The sequence below is a fragment of the Gadus chalcogrammus genome, chromosome 7, assembly GCF_026213295.1.
Source record: "Gadus chalcogrammus isolate NIFS_2021 chromosome 7, NIFS_Gcha_1.0, whole genome shotgun sequence".
NCBI lineage: Eukaryota > Metazoa > Chordata > Actinopteri > Gadiformes > Gadidae > Gadus > Gadus chalcogrammus.
In genome coordinates, this window is record NC_079418.1 from 19,075,680 (window position 1) to 19,097,307 (window position 21,628).

The 21,628-nt window shown below is 46.2% G+C and overlaps 1 protein-coding gene across 2 annotated transcripts in view; it reads right to left on the reverse strand.

The window, feature by feature from the left end:
• Positions 1–44: 44 nt before the first annotated feature.
• Positions 45–21,628, reverse strand: part of camkk1a (calcium/calmodulin-dependent protein kinase kinase 1, alpha a) — a 47,900-nt gene continuing 26,316 nt past the window's right edge. The window contains exons 4-15 of one of the 2 annotated variants that reach the window (XM_056595013.1): positions 18,248–18,299; positions 17,901–18,034; positions 14,970–15,006; positions 14,581–14,602; positions 12,712–12,800; positions 8,825–9,024; positions 7,400–7,453; positions 6,980–7,053; positions 4,677–4,764; positions 3,920–4,048; positions 2,427–2,530; positions 45–164 (exon numbers count right to left, since the gene is read on the reverse strand). In XM_056595013.1, the coding sequence (XP_056450988.1) occupies positions 92–164; positions 2,427–2,530; positions 3,920–4,048; positions 4,677–4,764; positions 6,980–7,053; positions 7,400–7,453; positions 8,825–9,024; positions 12,712–12,800; positions 14,581–14,602; positions 14,970–15,006; positions 17,901–18,034; positions 18,248–18,296 (1,053 nt within the window). In that variant the 5' untranslated portion in view covers positions 18,297–18,299 and the 3' untranslated portion in view covers positions 45–91. Of the gene's footprint in view, positions 165–2,422; positions 2,531–3,919; positions 4,049–4,676; positions 4,765–6,979; positions 7,054–7,399; positions 7,454–8,824; positions 9,025–12,711; positions 12,801–14,580; positions 14,603–14,969; positions 15,007–17,900; positions 18,035–18,247; positions 18,300–21,628 lie in introns of those variants that run through there. The other variant, XM_056595012.1, reaches the window with a different exon arrangement.

A 21,628-nucleotide genomic window follows, 5' to 3' on the forward strand; every position in this document is an offset into this window, starting at 1 on the left:
GGGGGGTGCCAAAGGGAAGGTGAGGTCAGGGGGTTAGAGAGTGCGTGAGAGAGAAAGTGATTACTGATGCCCAGTACGGTTTGGTCCGAGTTCACTGAGAGGGCTCGATTTCATGCAGGTCCTCGAGTTCTGGCTCGCGGGGTCCGTCGCCACTACTGCCCTTCCTGAGAGAGAGGAGAGAGACCCGGGTGAATGGGCAGTAAAGGGCAAAGCTGTGGAAGTAGGTTCTCAGAATAAAGTAGGACTTCATTCTTTGTAAATCCACCATGTTTTTTTTTTTTTTATGTAGTGCCATAGATAGGAGTTTACAGAATCCAAAAGGTTTAGCAGTACATGAAGACACAAACTGAAGTTTTGGTTGTGTCTTCCCAAACACAAAAAGGTAATCCTTAAAAAAACAACATTTGTTTTTAAGAGGTTTTTTTTCCGTTTTGCAGAATTAATAATTCAAAGGGAAAAGTAAAAGTGAATCTCAGGCTCACTTTTCACTGGATGAGAGGAGAAAATCCAAACAACACGACATCATCAGAAACACACCACCACACACTCGTTATCTGATCAACCACGATGTCAACGGTCAGCCATGATGACGACAGAGCTCGGGGGGGGGGGGGGGGGGGGGGGGGGGGATGGCACATCCATAGAAATGGTCTCAGGATGGTAGGACGAACGAAGCGTTTGAAGGGGTGTGTGTGTGACTAGGAGGGGTATGGTGACGCCATGACCGCTTTGGCTCAACAACACCGGCACCGGCGTTGTTGACACACCGCACCGCGTTACCTTAGCGACGGGTGGCGCTTTAAAGAGGGGCGGAGGGGCCATGAGTCCCTGCAGCAGAGTTGGAGATAAAACATAAACAAGAACAGACAGTGGAGGTCAAGGGTCACCCATGGATGAGATGGAGAGAGTTTGGTCTATGTATGCATATCTATAGATATAGATATATCCATAGATGCATTATTATGGCTGGATCACTTTTTTTGCCCCACTTCACCACATTATATATATTGTGTTCTGGGCTTTATGTGTCCATTGCTGCTTCTCATGAGTTTTCCATCAAGTGAGTGACTGGAAGGCTCCATTACACACAGAAGTTCAGAGAAATAGGCTGCATTTGTAATAACTAAATCCTCGTGATAAAACATATTGCTCCTAATCTAACCTCATTAAGAAACTAAAATACATAAGACTGCATAGTCGAGTTCAGTTATTGTTCACTAGAGTAATTGCCTGGTGTTCCTGATAGTCCTAGAAGTGTGCCTTTTCTTAACCAGGCTGAGGCGCTTGTGGAGTGAGAGACACTTGTTTTAAATGATATAAGAGATGGTGACTCAGGGGCATCATGGATCAGGAGATGGGGCTGGTATGGAAATCAAGCAGTGACACAAAAATAAATTCCTGAAGTTAGTGAGATAAAAGAAGGAGCAGTTGTGTTCATTTCCCAGCAGGGGGCAGCAGAGCTTCGACGGTGGAAACCTGTAGAAGTCAACCTGGGTCATTGTTGCCCTCAATACAAAACACAGAGAAGAAGAGGAAGAAGAGACAGGGCAGAGGGAGAATCACCCAAACACAGAACCTCCAACTCGATGTAACTCCAATCCAAGCACTCAATCACATTGAATCACGATTTATTTAGGGCATTTAGCAGAAGCTTTTATCCAAAGCGCCTGGAATGGCCGATGGCTGTGTGTATACATGTTAATTGCGTATTAATGTTTTTTTCGATATGCAGAATTTTTTACGTCGTTATATGTATCATTTAACTTGGGGTCACAGACTCCTACGGAAGTTTCTGATTGAGTTTCCCAGCAGTGTGACATCTCAACAATAGGCAAAGAATGAGGCTTAACTCTTTCGAAAATCCTTTCTGAATGCTAACAGCATTGATGCAACCGACACACGTGCACGCACACACGCACACAAAGACACTTTTCCTAATGCTATCAGTATTTATACCACAAACACACACACAGTCACTTTTTTGAATTGCCACACACACACACACACACACAAAAGCGTGCACGGAAACAGACGCACACACACAATCACACACACACACACACACACAAAGAGAGAGACTTTCTGATGCTATGGCAACGCAGACTGGCAGGTACTCCTCTTAGTCGCAGAGGCTTGATTACTTCCTACCGGAGATGGCAGAGGGGGAAGAGGCGGGTGGGGTGGTGGTGGGTGCTGGCGTGCCCAACACTGAATCAGCCAGGATCACGGAGGAATCATCATGGGACATTGGGGGATTGATACGTTGGAGATGAGTGAGAGGTGCTGCTTCGTTGGTTTGTGCATGTGCGTGTGTGTGTGTGTGTGGGTGCGCGCGCGTGCGTGTGCGTGTGTGTGTGTGTGCACATGTGCCTGTACATGTGCGTGTGCGTGTGTGGGTGCATTTGCGTGTTTGTGTGTGTACCTACATCAGCAGGTTGCCCGGGGCTGACATTGACCTTTCCTCTCTCCTGCTGGGACACTCGAAGGGATTACTGAAGGAGCGCTTCCGCAACATGGCTTTCACCAGGATCTGGAAAATACACAAACACACACACACACACACACACACACACACACACACACACACACACACAAACACACACACACACAACATGTAAAGGCCGGGTCAAGTACGGCTCGTTTTATTTTTTAAGTCCGTAGGACATTTCACAAACCAAAACGTGTGTGCGGGCGCGATTGGAGCGCACGCCGTTTCATTTGGAGAGAGCACAGGCCATCAGCTGATTGGGTTTAAGAGCTCTTTAGACGGGGCGGGCAGGGGAGAGATGTAATCACAATGAAAAAGGCAGCGATGTAATCAGTATTGGACCGTCGTATTTTCGAAAAGGAAGGAAATGATTCACAGATTAGATTTTTTTACAAATATTCAGTCGCAACAAGAAATACATCGAGTCTGCCCTGTTTGTTGTCAATCACGTTGTGTAAAAATCGCGTTGAAATGGGTCAAACCCTAGATTAGGCATCCACTTTAGAATTAACATTTTAACATCGATATTTTAACACCTGGTAATCCAGGGACGTATGCTATAAAATGAATCCTGATAACATGACCAAGGCAGAACGTACGTGTTGCGATTCGGCCCTGTTCTGGTTTTTACATGAGATCTATGAGCTGAGGCACACTCGACAAGGTCCGGAGGAAAGCCCTCGGTTGATTTATGGCCTTCAGCATGTGAGGCTAAACTAAGTGCCAGCGGGACCACTCTTCACCGATCAACCCTTCCAGGGATTCATATCTAAAATGCTTCTTTCTGGCCAAGTTCCCACCGATGGGCTTTCAACACGTCTATGGGAGTTCTCTTCAAAGCCATTAAACAGCCCTTACACAGAGCAGGAACCGTGTTGATTCATTGTGCACTGTTCACACACCACTTGCTACAAGCGGAAATGTACCCTGTTAAATGGCACTACGAATCAAATAAAAAAAACACACTTATAGAGAGAGAGAGAGAGAGAGAGAATAACTTGTTGTGGCACTATAGCACACAATTTGGTGGTGATTGTTAAAGCTTCAAAAAGCGTCAAACGTTTCTGCATTCCAGCAGGGGAAATCATTCACATTTCTCGATAAAAGGGAAAGAAGATTCCTTCGGCAGTAGATGGCATGGCAGTAAGAATAATGGAAATACAGCAATGCCCCATGTGTACAATTATAAATACATGTTATCCCCTGATCTTGTCTTGTCCAAGGTTGGCCAATTGCAAGCTCTATGTTATTTATGGGAAATATTAGAAATCAAGGCAGCCCATCTTTCATATTAAAATGACTCTTACACAATCCCACATAATAGGCCCTTATTTAAGCCATGGAATATCTTGAGGAGGGATATGAAAGATGAATATGAAAGATGAATATGAAAGAGGAATTTGAATGTGGATGAAGCAGAGTTCTCCTTACCACTGCGGAGAGGCTGGGGACGAATTTGACGGAGTTCTTCACCTCCTCCTCCGTCACCTCCACCATAGAGCAGTGCTCCTCCTCTAGGGGCAAGGGGTCAGTACCGCCCTGAGTCACCCATTGGTCCAGCTACACACACACACACACACACACACACACACACACACACACACACACACACACACACACACACACACACACACACACACACACACACACACACACACACACACACACACACACACACACACACACACACACGTCATTTTCCTGTGTGAATACTTTAAGCAAGACAATGTAGTTCCACTGTCAGCATGGCGGCTATGGGAACTTCACTCAAATAAGTGAAGAGGAAGGCAGTACCTGCCACTCTCTCTTATTCCTTCTACTGTGAAGTGGCCCAGCACTACAAGGAAGCATTATTAACTAGGAGGAAACTTGCTGCACCCATTTTGTGAGTGCTTTTGAAGCCCTCACAAGCAGGGGGTGGGGGGTGTGTGTGTGTGGGGGGGGGGGGGGGGGGGGTAGGGAGTGTCCACTGACGCACAACCTATCAGAAGATATATCGTAGGGAGGTTTCAGCAGAGGGGAGAAAAAACATTTTGCTCCCACTGGTGTCAGCTCATCACCATGTAAATCCTCTCTCTGAGCGCTCTCTCTCTCTCCGTTGCCCCTACATGGAGAGACATGGCCACCCGCTCTGCCCAGTGTGTTTAAGGACCTCCGGGTCCAGCCGCACTTCGGTCAGCCGTCTCACCTTAACCTCTGGGATGGTGATCCTGGCGTCCGGGTCCTTCTCCAGCATGCGCAGGATCAGTGCCCTCAACTCCTCGCTGATGCTTGGCCTGAGAGGGCGGGACAAAGGGACAAAGTCAGTTCTGATTGGACGACGTCAGGAAGTTGAGGCATTGTCTACCAATGGTGGAGGAGTATTACAACCAATGTGTCCAATAATTCCAAAATGAGCGAGATGTTTTCAGTCAATAATTTCTAACAAAGACATTTATTTTCTCTTGCCGTCTATTTTCCCACAATGCATTTCCCCGATTATTAGTAGTTTAGTAGTGTTATTTTTATGGTATTTATCTTGTTAAAGCACTTTGTATCGATGTTTCGCATGGACAGTGTTCTATAAATACATTTTATTGATTGGTCGATTAAAAGCAGGGCGGTAGGTCTGTGGGAGCCAGGATGTGGTCCAAACTATCCCATCATAAGGTAAGATTGACAGCCAGTTATTGTGCCATAGCACAACATATTTTATCATCAGCTGGAGAGTGGCTACGGTAGCTTTAAGCTGGGTTTCGTATTAAAGGATTTACGCCACGCTGTATTGAGAAAGCGAGTGAGTTAAGCTCCTTTACACCTCGCAGTCCACGTGGTGACTGTGTTCTGCTGTAGGTGGACCTCATCCTGTACGGCTTCACAAACGACCGTAATAAGGCCCTACCGTATTGGTGCTGAGAGAGGAAACTCGAGAGTACTCGAGGGGCATACAGTAGAATAGAGTATTCTCCACAAAGCAACACCGGTGAACCCCTCCCAATGATCCACTTTTTGCTTCTGCATGTTTTGTTGTTTTTACATATTTACTGTATATTTATTCGTTTTTGGTATTTATTGATCTATTTTGATGATTTTATTATTGTTTATTCTTTCTTCACTGTGTTCTATTTAGTCGAAGGGTAGGGAGAAAAGTACAAAGATGTTGTTCAACAACTGTTCACAAATATTGGTTTTGATCTGTTGATCTGGGAAATGTAATATGTTGTTATTGTCTTACTAGTTCACTGTACTGTTGTGTTCCGTTAGGTGATTTTCCCCTGCAGGACAGTAAAGAGGAACTAAACTAAACCATAACCCTTCAGGCCATGCAAATGTAGCAATGTAATCATTTATATATTAACATATAACGAAAGTTAAAGTCCGGACACATAGACTTTGGCTTTGACACCTTTTCAGATATGTTATATAAAATATTATTTTATTTTAATCGATATTCATTGATTGAATGATCATTAGGGGGGAATTTTACGATAATGTTTTGCATGGGTGCCAAATTAGGCGAATATTAATCGGATAAAACGGGCGCGAAAACATCAGGAGCTCTCTCTGTGCTGTGGGAGGAGGGTTGGTTGGAGACCGGGTAATGGATTAAAACCACGCGGATCACTCCATTATGTGATCTGGTGTTGCGTTGGTCTGTCTGTCTGTGTACCTGTCACCCTGATCTGAAACAGGATGCTGGAGCCTCTTTGCAACGCACATATTGTGTTTGCACCTGGTCTCATTTGTCTTTGCTTGCAATGCCCTCCCTCTCTCCCTCCCTCCCTCCCTCCTCTCCCTCCCTCCTCCCTCCCTCCCTCCTCTCCCTCCTCCCTCCCTCCCTCCTCCCTCCCTCTCTCTCTCTCTCCTCTCTCTCTCTCTCTCTCTCTCTCTCTCTCTCTCTCTCTCTCTCTCTCTCTCTCTCTCTCTCTCTCTCTCTCTCTCTCTCTCTCTCTCTCTCTCTCTATCCCCCTCTATCCCCCTCTCTTTCCCCCTCTCTTTCCCCCTCTCTTTCCCCCTCTCTCTCTCAAAAAAAAAACCTGGACTTAATTATTCATTATTTCTCCAGTTCTTCCCCCCCGCAGTCTGTTCTGATAATGCAGTTCCTCTTGCTGTCGTTGTTGTTGTGGTTGAGTTTCCAAGCGAGTAAACACCAGTGCTGTGAGGAAAATGCATCCAGCGTATTGTTTTGTGTGGTGAGTCGCATTTGGATATAGAGGAATAGATGACATCTCTGCATGGTCCCCGAGCCGTCGCGAGAAGCTCACTAGCTTCTCCTGCTTCTATTTTGAAAAACCAATCATTTTTCTGCTTAGTACAGACTAAAAAACGGATGCTAAGATGAGGGACAACTTTAGGCCACCTTGAGTAAGATGCCCCAACCCCTACCAGCTCCTTAGCAACATGTACTTAAATTCACTGTGAGTCCCTCCCTTAAAAGCCTCTGCTAAATGGTAGACATTAATTAAACACGGAATGAACAGCGCGTTACATGGAGGAGGACGGGAGACTTACGAGTCTGGGAACTCCACACTCTTGCTCCTTATCTTGTTGTGTAAAACCAGGATGTACTCGTCAATGAAGGGACACTGGAGGAGCATTGGGAAGGTGAGGCAAACAAACAGTAAGTCAGTGCGGCCCTGAAGTACAACTTGGTAAAACATGCATGCAACAGGGCAGCGCGGCGGAGCCTCATTAAAGCAGACTCCTGATGCTGCGTGCGTACTGCTACAAATCAAAGCGTCCGACAGTCGCCCGGGAGAGAACCAAAAGGCGAGCAGGGCCCCGCCGGCTGCTAACATTTGTCAGCTTGCATCAAAAGCCACTTGAGGCGCTTGGCTGGGAGGGGCCGGAGTTGAAGGGGCTGTGCTGAGGCGGTGGGCTGGAGGAAAGAGGGAGGAAGAGGAGGAAGAGGAGGAAGAGGAAGGGACTTGCCTTGCCGAAGACCAGGCAGTAGAGGGTCACGCCCATGGCCCACACGTCCAAAGCCTGGCGGGGGAGAGGAGCCGACAGACAGGGTCAACGTGGGTGTGAATCATACACACACGCATACAGGAATACACACACATATACACAGGCGTGTGAAGGCACCCGTACACACCCGCACCAACATTCAGACGCACACACATACACAGCGCAGAAAACACGCATATGCAAGCACACGGGTGCACACGCACGTTTATGTTTATATATACACATATATAACACAGACGGGCGCATGCACCCATAAAGACACACACACACACACACACACACACACACACACACACACACACACACACACACACACACACACACACACACACACACACACACACACACACACACACACACACACACACACACACACACACGAGTTCTATCTCTCCATTGGGATTCCCCGAGGGGGAACGCAAGCTCAGGTAGCATGGATAAGGGCCAATCAATCCTTTCCCCCTCTCATTATCCATGTGATGCTGAGGGACATGGAACAGAGAGCCCCCAGACCCACGCATCAATAAAGTGCAGGCTAACACCAACACTAGACTAGAAAAATGCATTCCAATCTAGTTAGATCGTTTCGTTATATAATAATAAATTATAGTTTCTGTGAAAAAATCAAAGACTTTGTGAATCAAAGTCTGCCGTTTGAAAGAGCTGTTTGCCAGCCCTGCAAGGTTCAGTCGGTGTCCAGATCTATCAAATCAGCCAGCCCCCGCTCGTGGCCAATGGAGACAGGAGCCGGCAAAGGCGTCTTGTGTAAGATGATGGTGTGCTGCTGATTACATAAGAACACTGCAGTCTGGAGTGATTTCTGTCTGGACTGACGGGGGAGAGATACTGCTGCACTACACAGGAGGCTGTTCGTTAAGGGAAACCAGCGCTAGTGAGCGAAGTCGGCAAGCTACATTTGATTCACATCATAGGTGGAACACTATGGGGGAGATAAGTCTGAAAAATGAAAAAAAATCGAAAACCTCACTGGGTTAAAAACAGATTTTATCTTTTTTTGACACCTTGTTACTTTTTTCTTTACACAGTGCAGGCACTACATCCACAGACGTCAGCCATTTTGTTCTGCTTCTTCTCGGGCTAACGGACCAAATAAACACACAGATCTTGTCTAGAAGGTGATGGTTTTAGAATCGTGAGGTCGGTGTGCACGAAAACCCGCATTTCAGCGGTATGGAAGTAGGAGAGGCAACAAGACAACTGATACAACTCCCAAGCAAGCACACACACACACACACACACACACACACACACACACACACACACACACACACACACACACACACACACACACACACACACACACACACACACACACACACACACACACACACACACACTCCCCCCCCCCCCCATCCTCCCACTCACCTTCCCGCTGAAGCTCTGGCGGTTGTCGGTCAGAGTCTCGGGGGCCATGAAAGCGGGGGTGCCGGCCGTGCTGGAGAGCAGCGCGTCGCTCCCTTCGAACTGGTTGCTGACGCCGAAGTCGGCGATCTTGACGTGTCCGTCGTCCCCCAGTAGCAGGTTGGACGGCTTGACGTCGCGGTGGACGATCTTCTGGTAATGCACTGGGAGGGCATGTGAGGAGAGGAAGATTCACAATCCGGTATTTCTCTCCCTCTCTTAACCCTGGCCAAATTGCACAATACAATATGTAAATATCCCAGTTTATCCATTTTTTATTTTAGATCTATTTATAATATTCTTCATATCTGCTAAAAAAATTATGTTGTTTTTATTTATATATTTTTATTCTATTATATTTTATTTATGTTTTTACTCTATTTGTTTTTTATTTATATTTTAAGCAAAGTAATACAGAGTATGTCACACAAAGATTACATTGCAGATCCTGTAAGACAGGGTTTTTCAACATTGGGGTCCCGACCCCATGTTGGGTCACCTGGAATTTAAATAGGGTCGCCTGAAATGTCTAGTAATTGATTTAAAAAAAAAAATATTGATTAAAAAAAAAAAAATGATATATTTATTTTTTAATAAAACACTACAAATAATCGTACATAACTGTCTCCTATACTTTCATTTTCTCGAATATAAATCTAGTTCAAATAAAATGCAGCAAATATCTGAGCTGGTGCATTTTTGAGTGCCGCGATCACGTGACTGCACAGTTACGGCCGAAAATGGCCCAAAAGCGCATTTTCGGTTTTCGGCCGAAATACTTTTATCACCGAAACAACACGGCCGAAACAGAAATTTGTGATGACGCAAACAAAAAGCGCGGCCAGCACACGCTTGTCTGGATAAGCGCCAATATGTCTGCGGTGTGGAAGTTTTTCAATGTTTAGGAGAAAGACCCACGTATAGCGATTTGCAAAAATTGCAATGCCTTGATTTTAATGAAGTTAGTACACAGTCATAGCCATAAATGCAATGGTACTAGGGTTTTATTACCGAGTATAAACGGTATAAACGATACTAATAATTGTCATAATAATTTCTTTCGGTTTTCAGCCTTGGTTCCTCATTTTCGGTTTTCGGTTTCGGCCAAGAATTTTCATTTCGGTGCATCCCTAACAGTTACATTACTTGAGTTCAAGCTCAAACCTGTAAAATGTAAAAACAAACTTGCAATCAGAGTGTATAAAACAAAATGGAAAGATTTATTCGCCCGCCTGGCCCTGTCCCTCCAAAGACAGTTCCAAGAGGAACTGTGGCACAGACACCAAAGACACAGCGAACATACGATTCAGTATGGATTTACAAGTGTGATGGAATGCTACGAGGAGAAGCCGAAATGTCTGCTATGTAGTAAGGTCCTGTCTGCCGAGAGTATGAAGCCAAACAAACTCAAAAGACACTTTGAGACACCACACAAAGAGCATGTCGGCAAACCAAGAGCTTTTTTCGAAAATAAATTTGCCGACCGAACAAACAGCAAGTGTAGTATTTCAAAAAGGCTGTGACTGCTAGTGAACGGGCCCTGAAAGCTTCTCTTGAGGTGAGCTATCTCATTGCTAGGAATATGAAGCCACATAGCATTGCTGAGACTTTCATATTGCAAGCTGCCATCGATATGGTGAAAACGATGTGCGGGGAGGAAGAAGCTAAAAAAATAACTAAATTGCGCCCAATCAAATCGATGAGACGTCCAGAGTTAATGGATTTCAATCGGAGTCGCCATTTTTACTTATAAAAATGATGTATAAAATAAAAGAACAAATAGCAAACAATCATGTCTGCTTTTCGTCAGCGCGGTCGCCGATGCAAAAATACACATCTTGTCAAAAGTATCTTGGCCGCCATATGAACATGAATACATTCTATGCATTGCGATTCAAAGGAGAGCCACACAGAGTCAGAGGCTTAAGGGCTGTTCACCCTTCCGTTGTTGCTTAAGCCTTCAGCCACTTAGCGGCAGTCGCGTTGGAAGTGTTGGGAGGCTTAACCCGCAGCAATCCGCCGAGCCCCCCCCCCCCCCCCCCCGAGGGCGCCCTCGTGTCTGAGGGTCGCGGGGGTCTAATCAGAGATGAAACACTCAACACGATAATGGGCCTTGAGAATCACCCCGTGTTCCTGATAATAAGACGACGGTTTGAGTTGACCTGACGTAGATCAACTGGAGCCCAGGAGATGACAATGCAATCATGTCAGGTCAAACGCTCCACGTCACCGGTGAGGTGAAGTTGTTGTATGAACACGGATAGATTCGTCCAATAGGATTTCTCATGTTATTATATAATGTTTACACATTTAAAGAGTATACAGGCTTTCGAACGGAGCTGGAGTTCGAAAGCAAGAGACGTCTCTGTGCTAATGCGGTGCTCTTGATCAGGGCCTTGAACGCCTAGCAACTGGTTTCTGACACGGAGACCAGAGGGACGGCAGGGCCTGCAGGGGGTCTACCCCGGCTCCCGATTGTGTTACACCACCAGGTGTGAGTGTGATCAACCATTGAAAGGCGTTTCAGACGCAGCCCTGCCCTGTTACACACAGTGACATCAGATGAGGGAGACTCCACCCAGATGTATGCTGGATAGTCTATGAGCCTTCCCAGAGGAATGCAGACAGTAGGCTTATCTATCCATCATCCATCGAGATGGCCTCTCCCGCTTGTGATGGGTACCAAGTCACAGGGCAGGTCTGATTTCGAACAGGCACGTAATGGTGGCTCACCCTCCCACCTGGTAGTATAATAGGGGCCCTTTTACTCTACAGCTAAACCCAGCTCATTGCTATGAGAGTCATTAAATAGGATTAGAGCCTTGGTATCAGAGGGCTGAGGAAATGAGAAGGGATCGCTCTGTTGGCGTCGGCCGTCCGTCGAGAGGAAGGCGACGGCTTCATTCATTCCGCACCCCTGAGAGGAGCTCTCGAATCACAGAAAGCGCCCGGATTGATCCGGAGCAGATCGTTAGGGCTCAGGGTCCACTCGTGTAAATGAGGAGACAGCCCGAGGACCCGCCCTTCATTAACCGGGCCGGGTCAATGCTGATTAGGTTTGTGCCGGACACCATCAGCCAGGGCCTAACCAAACCCCCCCAGCCCCCACCCCCCCCCCCCACTTTGCCGGGGACATCCAATGTCCACAACGGTCTGGAACAGTGGTTCCCCTCGGCCCGTGGAGCAGGCAGAGCCCGGCGGGGTCGCCAGCCATGACTCACAGCCTAGGAACATCTGGTATGAACCGCTTTGTTGGAGAGCTCGCGGCGGCGAGGCTCCCGTTATTCAGGGGTTTGAAGAGTCGATGAATGGTGTATAGATGACAAAGAAAACGCAAGACTGAATGAGTATTTCACATAGTGAGGTTTAGACATTTCTTTCTCTCTTTCTTCCACAGACGCTAGCTTCTTTGTGTCGTAGTTCTAAGTCACACATATTTTACGAGAAGTCTGTGTGAAGGTTGCTGGAGGACAGGTTGCTGGAGGTTTCTCTCTCGCAGTCACGCTGTTACACTAGTTTCAGCCACTATAACTACGGTGCTGGAAACGTCTGGGCTGCGTGGCCGTAATGGAAGAGACTGGTTTACGAAGGGACACAGAAATGAGTACTGCCCTGAAATATAACTTGCAGATTCAAACACGGACACATCGAGGGATAACATGTAATCAATCGTCACCAGCCTCATTAAAGTCGATTCCTTATGCTTTGCTGTAAGTCAGGGATGTACAGGGACAGCGATCTACACGCGGCCCTGTCTAATGCGCTATCTGTCGACAACAACAACAACAACAACAACAACAACAACAACAACAGGGCTGCTGTCCCTGGTTCTGCTGGTGTCGGGTACTCACGGTATTCAATGCCCAGGATGATGTCTCGAAAGTATAGCCTTGACTGCTCCTCGGAGAAAGGGGTTTCGGTTGGCACTTCCATCACTGGACTACACGTCCCAGCAGGCAACAGGTCAGATAGAAGGACAGAGAAAAATAAATGAAAAATAAAATAGAGCAGTATTGTTCGTTAACAGAACTATTCATACATTTCAAACGCAATCTGAACCATGATTAGAAAAAGACCTTCCCTCCATGTCAAATCATGAGCAATCGGACAAAACACGTAGACTTTATTTTATTCCCTTTTTTCGAATGTAGCGATATGAATTCATTTGTGTGGGTACCACAGGTAAGCATTAAGTTTAGTTCTGTAATATCACCCGTAAATATATTAAACATAATTTTATGTAAATAAAAGAAAGGAACCCATTCATAACTAAAATAAAAAGGAACATGCAAACGACAAAATGTAACATTTGAATTATATCTATTTGTTGGCATGCTGTAATGTCACACCAATAATGTCCATGATGGGTGCTAATGGTTCATATGCTGGTATAATCCTAAAACCTGGTGTCCCATTGAGCTGAAAGGAGAATGCTCCATTCCCTCACTATAGAGAAAAAGAAAGGGAAAGCCACTGAATTACAGTTTTCAGGGTTTTTTGTTTCGTTCTTACGTTTGCCCCCTGCAGGTGTAATGAATATGCATAGAATAAAGTTGTCTTAGAATAATAAAATGCTTTGTGGTGCTGGGGTTCAGCGGGGAACAGCTTTTAATTGCACTCACTCAATATTAATCTTTCAAGCCCGCCAGACAATGGGAGATTATTGGTGTATTATTGAGGCAGGTGCAGCAGCCGGTACCCACGGGGAAATGGGACATGGCGTTCGCTCTGAGCTGCCTCAGTCCTCAGATGAAAATAAGCTTTTCAGTGTGTCCACGTGCGTGTCCGTGCCTGCAAATGTGTGCGTGTCAAAGCGTGCGCGTGCATGTGTAATCCGTTTTAAACAGTAATGTGACATTATCCTCACTTCTCTTCTGGCATTAATAAAGTGCTTATTTGACCTAATCTATACCTTTGATCTATTCAGAGCCGATCACACAGTCTCTCTCTCTCTCTCTCTCTCTCTCTCTCTCTCTCTCTCTCTCTCTCTCTCTCTCTCTCTCTCTCTCTCTCTCTCTCTCTCTCTCTCTCTCTCTCTCTCTCTCTCTCTCTCTCTCTCTCTCTCTCTCTCTCTCTCTCTCTCTCTCTCTCTCTCTCTCTCTCTCTCTCTCTCTCATGGAGTGAGCAAACCTAAACACCCATTTTAATTAAATATCTCTGAGGCAGTGTTTGACAGCCAACAGCCGGTTGGGCTGATTGTGGTGTTAGATGTTACGAGGAGAACATTACACATAGTGGATTATAAAAAAAACCTGTTGGAAATATCAGTTAGCTTTGTTGGATAGTAACATAGAGCTGCATGGATGGGTAAATGGATGGTGGTGGATGAGGATGCATGCATGAATAAATGCATGAATGTATGATTGAATGGTGGATGTGTGGTTTGCGGACTGGATGGATTAGGGGATGAATGGATAAGTAATGGAAGGACGATTGATTGGGAGGAGGAATGATCGACGGATTGACAAAGATATGTATGTTGGTTAGTTGGATGGAGGGATGAATGGATGGATGATTGGTTGATTGGTTGGATGGATGAGGGATGGATTGATGAGAGGATGTATGCATATATGTATGAATGCATGATTGAATGTATGGGGGTTGATCGGATCAAGGTTAAATTACAGCACACGGAGAGCTACCAGAGAGAGAGAGAGAGAGGAAGAGCCACAGGGCTACGGTATTGGCTCATTAAGAAAGGGAACAGGTTCTCTACTCACCCCTTGCGCATCAGCTCAAACACTGAGGGAGAAGGGAGCAGAAGAGAAGCACAGTGAGCACGCCGCACCAATTTATCCAATTGAGGTTGACCGCCCGGCCCAACGTCTCAGCAGAACCATAACACCGATGCTTCACCGGCGAGAGGCCAGGTTCAATACAATGAGTCACATTAAGCGTAGGTGGAGTCAGAGGACGGTGACCTGGCAGCACTAATGGAGGAAGTGCATCATGCATTAGACCTCTCAGAGGTGATCCATATTAGAGAGAGAGAGAGAGAGAGACAGACAGAGACAGAGACAGAGAGAGAGAGAGAGAGAGAGAGAGAGACACACACACAGAGACAGAGAGAGAGAGAGAGCTACAGAGAAGGAAAGAACGGTGGACATACCCATGTGAAGGTTGTCTTCAGCAGGATCATCCAACACCTACAGGGGTGACAGTAAAACCCATTAAAATAAAGCACAGATCACTATCTCAAAGTACAACACGATTATATAATGTTTTCCAGCAGTTGCTGTTGCGCCAATCCAATTCATAGGTCTACTATGAACGGATTCTGTGGACGCATCGATTTCTTTGGCAGAAGGTATTTATATCACGGATGTAGCCTAATGTCAACGGTGTCTGCTGACTGATCCCCCCCCTCCATCAATTGCATCCCATTAGGCTAGTCAATAGTACGACGGAATACAACCCTCACGGCTTCCGCTGGGACACCTCCGTCTGAAACGTGTGTAAATTTAGGATTCCTCCGAATGGGCAGCATCAGGTGAACTCCTCCCCAAGTGAGGCTGTGTGCCGTATGTGTATTGTGACCGTTTGACTTGAGCTAGAATGCTAATGTCTCACTCCATTTGCTCAAGATGGACGACACCATAATGAAGCTGCCCAGGGCGGAGTTTGCATCCAAAAACAAAAAAAACATGACAAACGATGCAATTACTAAGGGGGGGGGGGGGGGTTATCAAATAGCAACCACACATTTCCTGTCTGGTGCCCATGCAGACAAACACTTCCATTCTGTCCGGTGCGATCTATGACTGAACTGGACTCCGCTGATAAATACAACACAGAGGCGTGAGAGGAATATATTTGGTATTGGCCCCGGGGGGGGGGGGGGGTTATCTCAATAAAAACAGTGTGGTGGTGGCGGTGTTGTTGTTCCATGTCCTCTGCTCTTCAGCAACACACAAAGCACAAGGCAGCGGTCCATCAGGAGCTTGTTATAGCGACAGAGTGTCAACGCTCGCTTCCGAGTCGCAGCCCAGCTCAGGGATCTCTCCTCGGGGGAGGCGGACGGGGCCGAAAGAGGGAGAGGAAGTCCTTGTTGTGGGACCGGCTTTTGTTCGAGGAAGCCGGCGGGGACTAGCGCTGTGAAGAAATAGCAGCAGTTTGTCTGCTGAAGAGTAAATACAGCGCGTTGATCGCACACCTGCTGCTGAGCTGCTTTTCCCCCCTCCGAAAGCCTCTGAGAGCTTTTCTTTTTTCAGATTGATTTGTGGACATTTTTTGTGATTAAACGCGTTTGTTTGATCGTTGTCCAAACTATTGTCGCTAATCGCTGTCGTATCCCTCGCTCTCTGTGATGAGCTACAAAGAGATCATCACTGAGCCAACAGCCAAAATAAACTAAAACAAGAATGAATGACATTCATAATCAGCATCCAGTACATATGAAGGGCCGTGATATGGAGAGAAGTAGATTGGCTCTGTCCAGCCTTCCGTGACAAATCAGCAAATCATGTTCAATCTTTCCCCCACTCTGCGTGGGCTATCATCCGTTTGCTGCCCAGAAGAAGAAAAAAAAAACACACCATAAATTGCTATTGCTAATTAGATTGGCTGGACTGCAGTCTCACTGGACTCACTAGCAATAATGAATGCAATCCAACCATTAGAACAGTGTAACTAAGCCGAGAGAGAGGGATAGAGAGAGAGGTAGAGAGAGAAAGAGTTTGAGGGAGGGAGAGAGAGAGATAGAGAGACAGAGAAAGAGATGGAGGGAGAGAGAGACAAAGACAGAGTCCCTCTATTTTATCTGGGGAGGTAGAGAAAGAGAGAGATTGAGAGAGGGAGGATGGAGTTGCCCACGTTCCTTCAGCGAGCAGGTTGGTGACCAAATACGACCAATGGAGCTCTGGCAGTAATGGCTGTGTGTGCGTGTGCCTGCACGTGATGGTGCTCATCCATCTTCCATCGGGAAGAGCCCGGCGGGTAAGAGGGCTAATGTGGCCCAACCTAACTGAAGAAGACTTCACGGCTCTTACATTTTAATGTCCCCACCATTCAGAGGCTTTCCTCGCTGGCTGTTTCTCCTCACAAGCCCCCTTCATCCACCCTCTCAGGACCCCCGCTGGCTCCGCCGTGAGGGTCAAGCCCGGGATCTCTCTCTCTCTCTCTCTCTCTCTCTCTCTCTCCCTCTCCCTCTCCCACTCTCTCTCTCCCTCTCCCTCTCTCTCCCTCTCCCTCCCCCTCTCTCTCCCCCTCCCCCCCACTGTCTCTCTGCATCAGACATAAACTCTGCCCTAACTGTGGACACAGACAAAGGCGGTCCAGCGTGGATGTCCTACAGCTAGGGTTGGCGTGCTCCTCTGCAGAGTGCAGGCTCTGGCCCTGGTAAGCCTGCGAGCGAAACCCTCTCTGACGCCCAGTGGAAGATATACTTTCAGTGGAACTTTTAATGGGTCCCAGCGTGACAGACTGTGACTTTGCGCCAGTCGGTCGCTTTTTAATGAAAGTGACTCCAGAGTGACTCGCCATGAGTCAGAATGCCAAATGAAGCAAGCCCATTACTTTGATAGTTGAGTCTCTGTTATTGTGAGACATGGCTAGACAGTTTTCTGATGGGGCGCCAGGGCTCCAGTGAAAATGGAGTCCCATGGCCATCAGCCAATCACGTAAACTCACCGTTGTATGTGCTCCACAGGGCGCGCTTACAAATTAAATTCAACATTCAATTTGGAAACGTCAGAAAACAAGTAATGCCCAAAGACTGACGCTATTGTTGAGTTGACAGCGGCACACGCCAGTTAATTTAAGCTTGGCGATTGCTTGGTTTGGAAAAAAACATCGGATGGACTTAACATCCTGTCTTTGTCCTTTGTAACACGTAACTGATCCGAAGTCACACTTCTGTTTGCTATTTTTCAGAAACTTGAGCCCTGAAAGCAGGCCTGGAAGGCTCATTAAACGATGCTGCGGTGCTGAGCTGTGACGTCTAACGACTAAACACAACACCGGTAATGGCCACACTATATACCATCGCCATAGTAGCGCTCTAGCTATACTAGCACAATGACTAGAGCAATAGGGGGCCCACCTCCACCAGCTTCACTATGTTGAGGTGGTCCAGCTTCTTCAGGATGGCGATCTCCTGATACACTCTCTCCAGGGGGCCCAGGATCTTTGGCTGTTGGCCCAGGGCTGCTTTTGGTCCCCTTGGAGGTGGACGACCTGCCGGACACATGCACGAACACACACACAAACACGCACACAAACACGCGCAAGCGCACAAATACAAACACACACGTAATTACATTTCTAACATAGATTAAATACCAAAATATTTAAACTGTTCAAAGTTGAAGGCACAGAGTCAAACACAATAGAATGACAACAGAATAAAACATTAACAGAATAGAAAAGTATATAATAGAATAAACATACGTGGAAAACCACATTGTTTAATCAGCCTCTTCTTCGATACCATCTTCATGGCCTGGAAGAGAGGGAGAGAAGGAGAGAGAGAGAGCAAGAGAGAGACAATTTTAAAGTGAGAGAGCAAGTGAGACTTGACAATTCAGACTTGCTGACAAGACACATTGTTTAACCCCACTGATAAATAACCATGATGGGATTAATGCTTCCACCTAACTCCCATTAAAACCTCGGGCGGTTGGTTTATTTGAAGAAACACAACCAATAATTAGGGGCCAGTATCATCCTCTTCCATAGCAAGATGAACTCATTGGAAAACAGTCAGACAAACTCCAGACAAACCCTTTGAATGAGCTATGACTCACTGAGAACAGTATTCAACAAACAGCTGTGGTTCATGAGTGTTTGTTAAAAAAAGTTTAAAAAGCAAGTTAAAAACACACTTTTGAGTTGCCATGCACAACAGAGGATGGGAGTACATTTGTGAAGTACTCCTACTACTCCATAGTAGTACAATAGCAGTCAATAGTACATGCAACTGAAGCTATCCAATTTCACTGATATGATCTGAAAGACCCGGTTTGAAATGAATGAATGTTTATAGAAACCAGAAGCGCTATTCAGCTCAATAGAGCAAGGGCACTCAATGACGATGGAAGCTCAACAGTGTGACTGGATTCTGACCGCGGCCTGTGTGCCTGCACAAGGCTGTATCTGAAACTCTAATTAAGACGTTACTACCATCGAACCAGTAAGAAACTTCCAAAATGCATTCTGTTTCAGTTTTAACAAACACTGTCTTCCCTACAGTTCAAATATTTGCATTGTCTTATTCCAATGCAAACTGATCAAATAAATGCTGCCAAGGTCACTGGTAAACTAATCCAAGCCATTTACTAATCTAATCCAAGCCATGGTTTACTAATCCAGGCCATGGTTTCCTGTAAATAGATACTCCTTGAATGACATCGAATTAATGTAAGGTGTTAATGGTGACCAGGTAGTCTGGGCTAAGGCATGAGGAGGACATTACATTGAGTGAGAGGATAGGAAGAAATTAAGAAAACTAAGGATCTCAGAGTTTTTGCAGTTGAGTGAGTTTTTCTCCTACTGGATGAAGGCAAGTAATACCAATCAGTGTGTGCCAGACAGCCAGAGGAATCGCGAAAGGCGGAAAATGATGTCTACACGCTGTCAGCGTTTACATTTTTTTATTCTGACAGACGTTATTATACAGCACGGGAGGACGGGCAAAGACTGTGTGACAGGTTGGAGCTGAGTCAGTCGGTCCAGATTAAATTCGTATGCAAATTGAGCAGGACGTACCTCATCCTGAGGCCACATGCACACTCTCCTCCATCAAAAAAATGGCTGGCAGTACGTGGCTTTACCGCAGCACCAAACCCTCACCGATCCAACACACCCAGAGTCCAACAACTTTTTTTCGGAGGGTTGTCCTGTTGCCCTGCTGTTCCCATGGTTACCTGGCTATGTATGGCTCCGAGCGCTTATTGAGTAGGTGGCATTAGCAGAAGGTAGCGCCACTCTCACTTACTCCCAAGGTGCGTGAAGTGTACGATATTTACGAGGTGTATTCACCGGAGAATGTTTCCAGCTCAACTCGCCTCAAAGTGCAGAGTGGCCACATAATGACACAGAGTCATAGATTCTTTCCCTCTCGCCCTCCTAAACCCCCAGCCATGCCTTCCAAATTCATGGCCGCGAGCCAATCACAGGCTGCCGTGGTGTGTATAAGTCTGTTTTGGTTGAGGAGGGCTAGCTCTTTGCGTACTGGCGTGGTTCTCCGGTGAACTACCTTGCGGCTGCTTGAAAGAGGACCGTTTTGCTTCGAATGAATAAACCGCATAGCCTCACATTTATGATGTTTATGTCTGTCCCCCTGAGCACCGGCCTTCTCTCTCCGACGACTCCTTTGGACCGGAATCAGTCATAAAGAAGGAGCCAGGAGATCTTTGATGTTGTTGTTATGGTTCCCCATCCCAAAACCAAATATGCTAATCCTTAAATGACACGCTCCGCCATGCTAAACGCGGTTAAATCAATCCAGCAGTAAAATTGACCTAAAAACTAGGCTAAGGACTACAAATAGTAGTACAAATATAAGCCAATTAACAACGACGCATGACGTACCGCCCCGTAACGCTGAATTATAAGTCAAGTTAAGTACTGTATATCCATTTATCACCGCAACAGGCTCACAGGAACCTGTTAGACGTCACCCAACTTAAACATTTGCAAGAGCAGGGATATACTGTAAACATTTCTGTGGCTCTACTGACTAATCAAATCAAATCTTCCTAAATCCTCCCTTCTCTGAAAGGCGTCAAGAAAAATAAATACGAATGAGAAGGATTAAAGAGAATCAATTATTTAAAAAAAGATACACCTAAATGATTTAATTATGAAATTAATTAAAAAATAATAACATACTGATAATGAATGAACACTAAATAGTGAGATTTGTTTAGTCACATCCCTTCTCTCTCGTTGTGTGTGTGTGTGTGTGTACATTGACTTGCACAGTGGGTGAGGGTGTTGAGCCACTAATCAATACCGTGTGAATGCAACAGGCAGTGGCAGGAAATAGAATAACAAGCCATCCTCTCTTCCCAATGTTTACAACTTGGTTTGGTGAGGCTCTAACACTGCATGTGTAGAGTGCACCTGTGTGTGTGTGTGTGTGTGTGTGTGTGTGTGTGTGTGTGTGTGTGTGTGTGTGTGTGTGTGTGTGTGTGTGTGTGTGTGTGTGTGTGTGTGTGTGTGTGTGTGTGTGTGTCTCACACCATTCAAACTGCCACATACAACGGTTTAGAAAGGGACTCAGAGAGCGGTGCCATTGAGGGTTTAAGTCGACAAATGGCTCCATTAAAGCACTCCATAAATATAATGGAATCTGAACAAAGATGGATTGAGTGTTACTGAGTGTCAGCCACGCTGGCTCCTTAGTCCACCTGGGTGTTGAAGTCCTAGGACTGTGTAGTGCTTGTATAGTCTGTTATATATCCAACGGTTCAAGGTGTTAAACAAATTGCCAGACTGTCGCGTTGCACCACTAATGCTTCTACATGTTTGTGTGTGTCTACATGTGCGTGAAGTTAACGTGTTACGTAACTCAATACTGCTATGGGTTTAATGAATGTAGTTCTGAGCTGCTTCCCTCCACATTCCAACGACGTCGACACCCCAGGGGGTCTCAGCTGACCCCTCTGACCCCCAGATCACTAATGAACACATGACTGCATTGAGGCGCAGTGGACACCGGCTTACACTACAGACGGCTCAGATGATGAGAGCAAAGCGAGGATTCTGGTCATAAAGATCCCACAGGGAGGAGGGTGACCTGTGCGTGCTCTCTCACAGCTGGACATC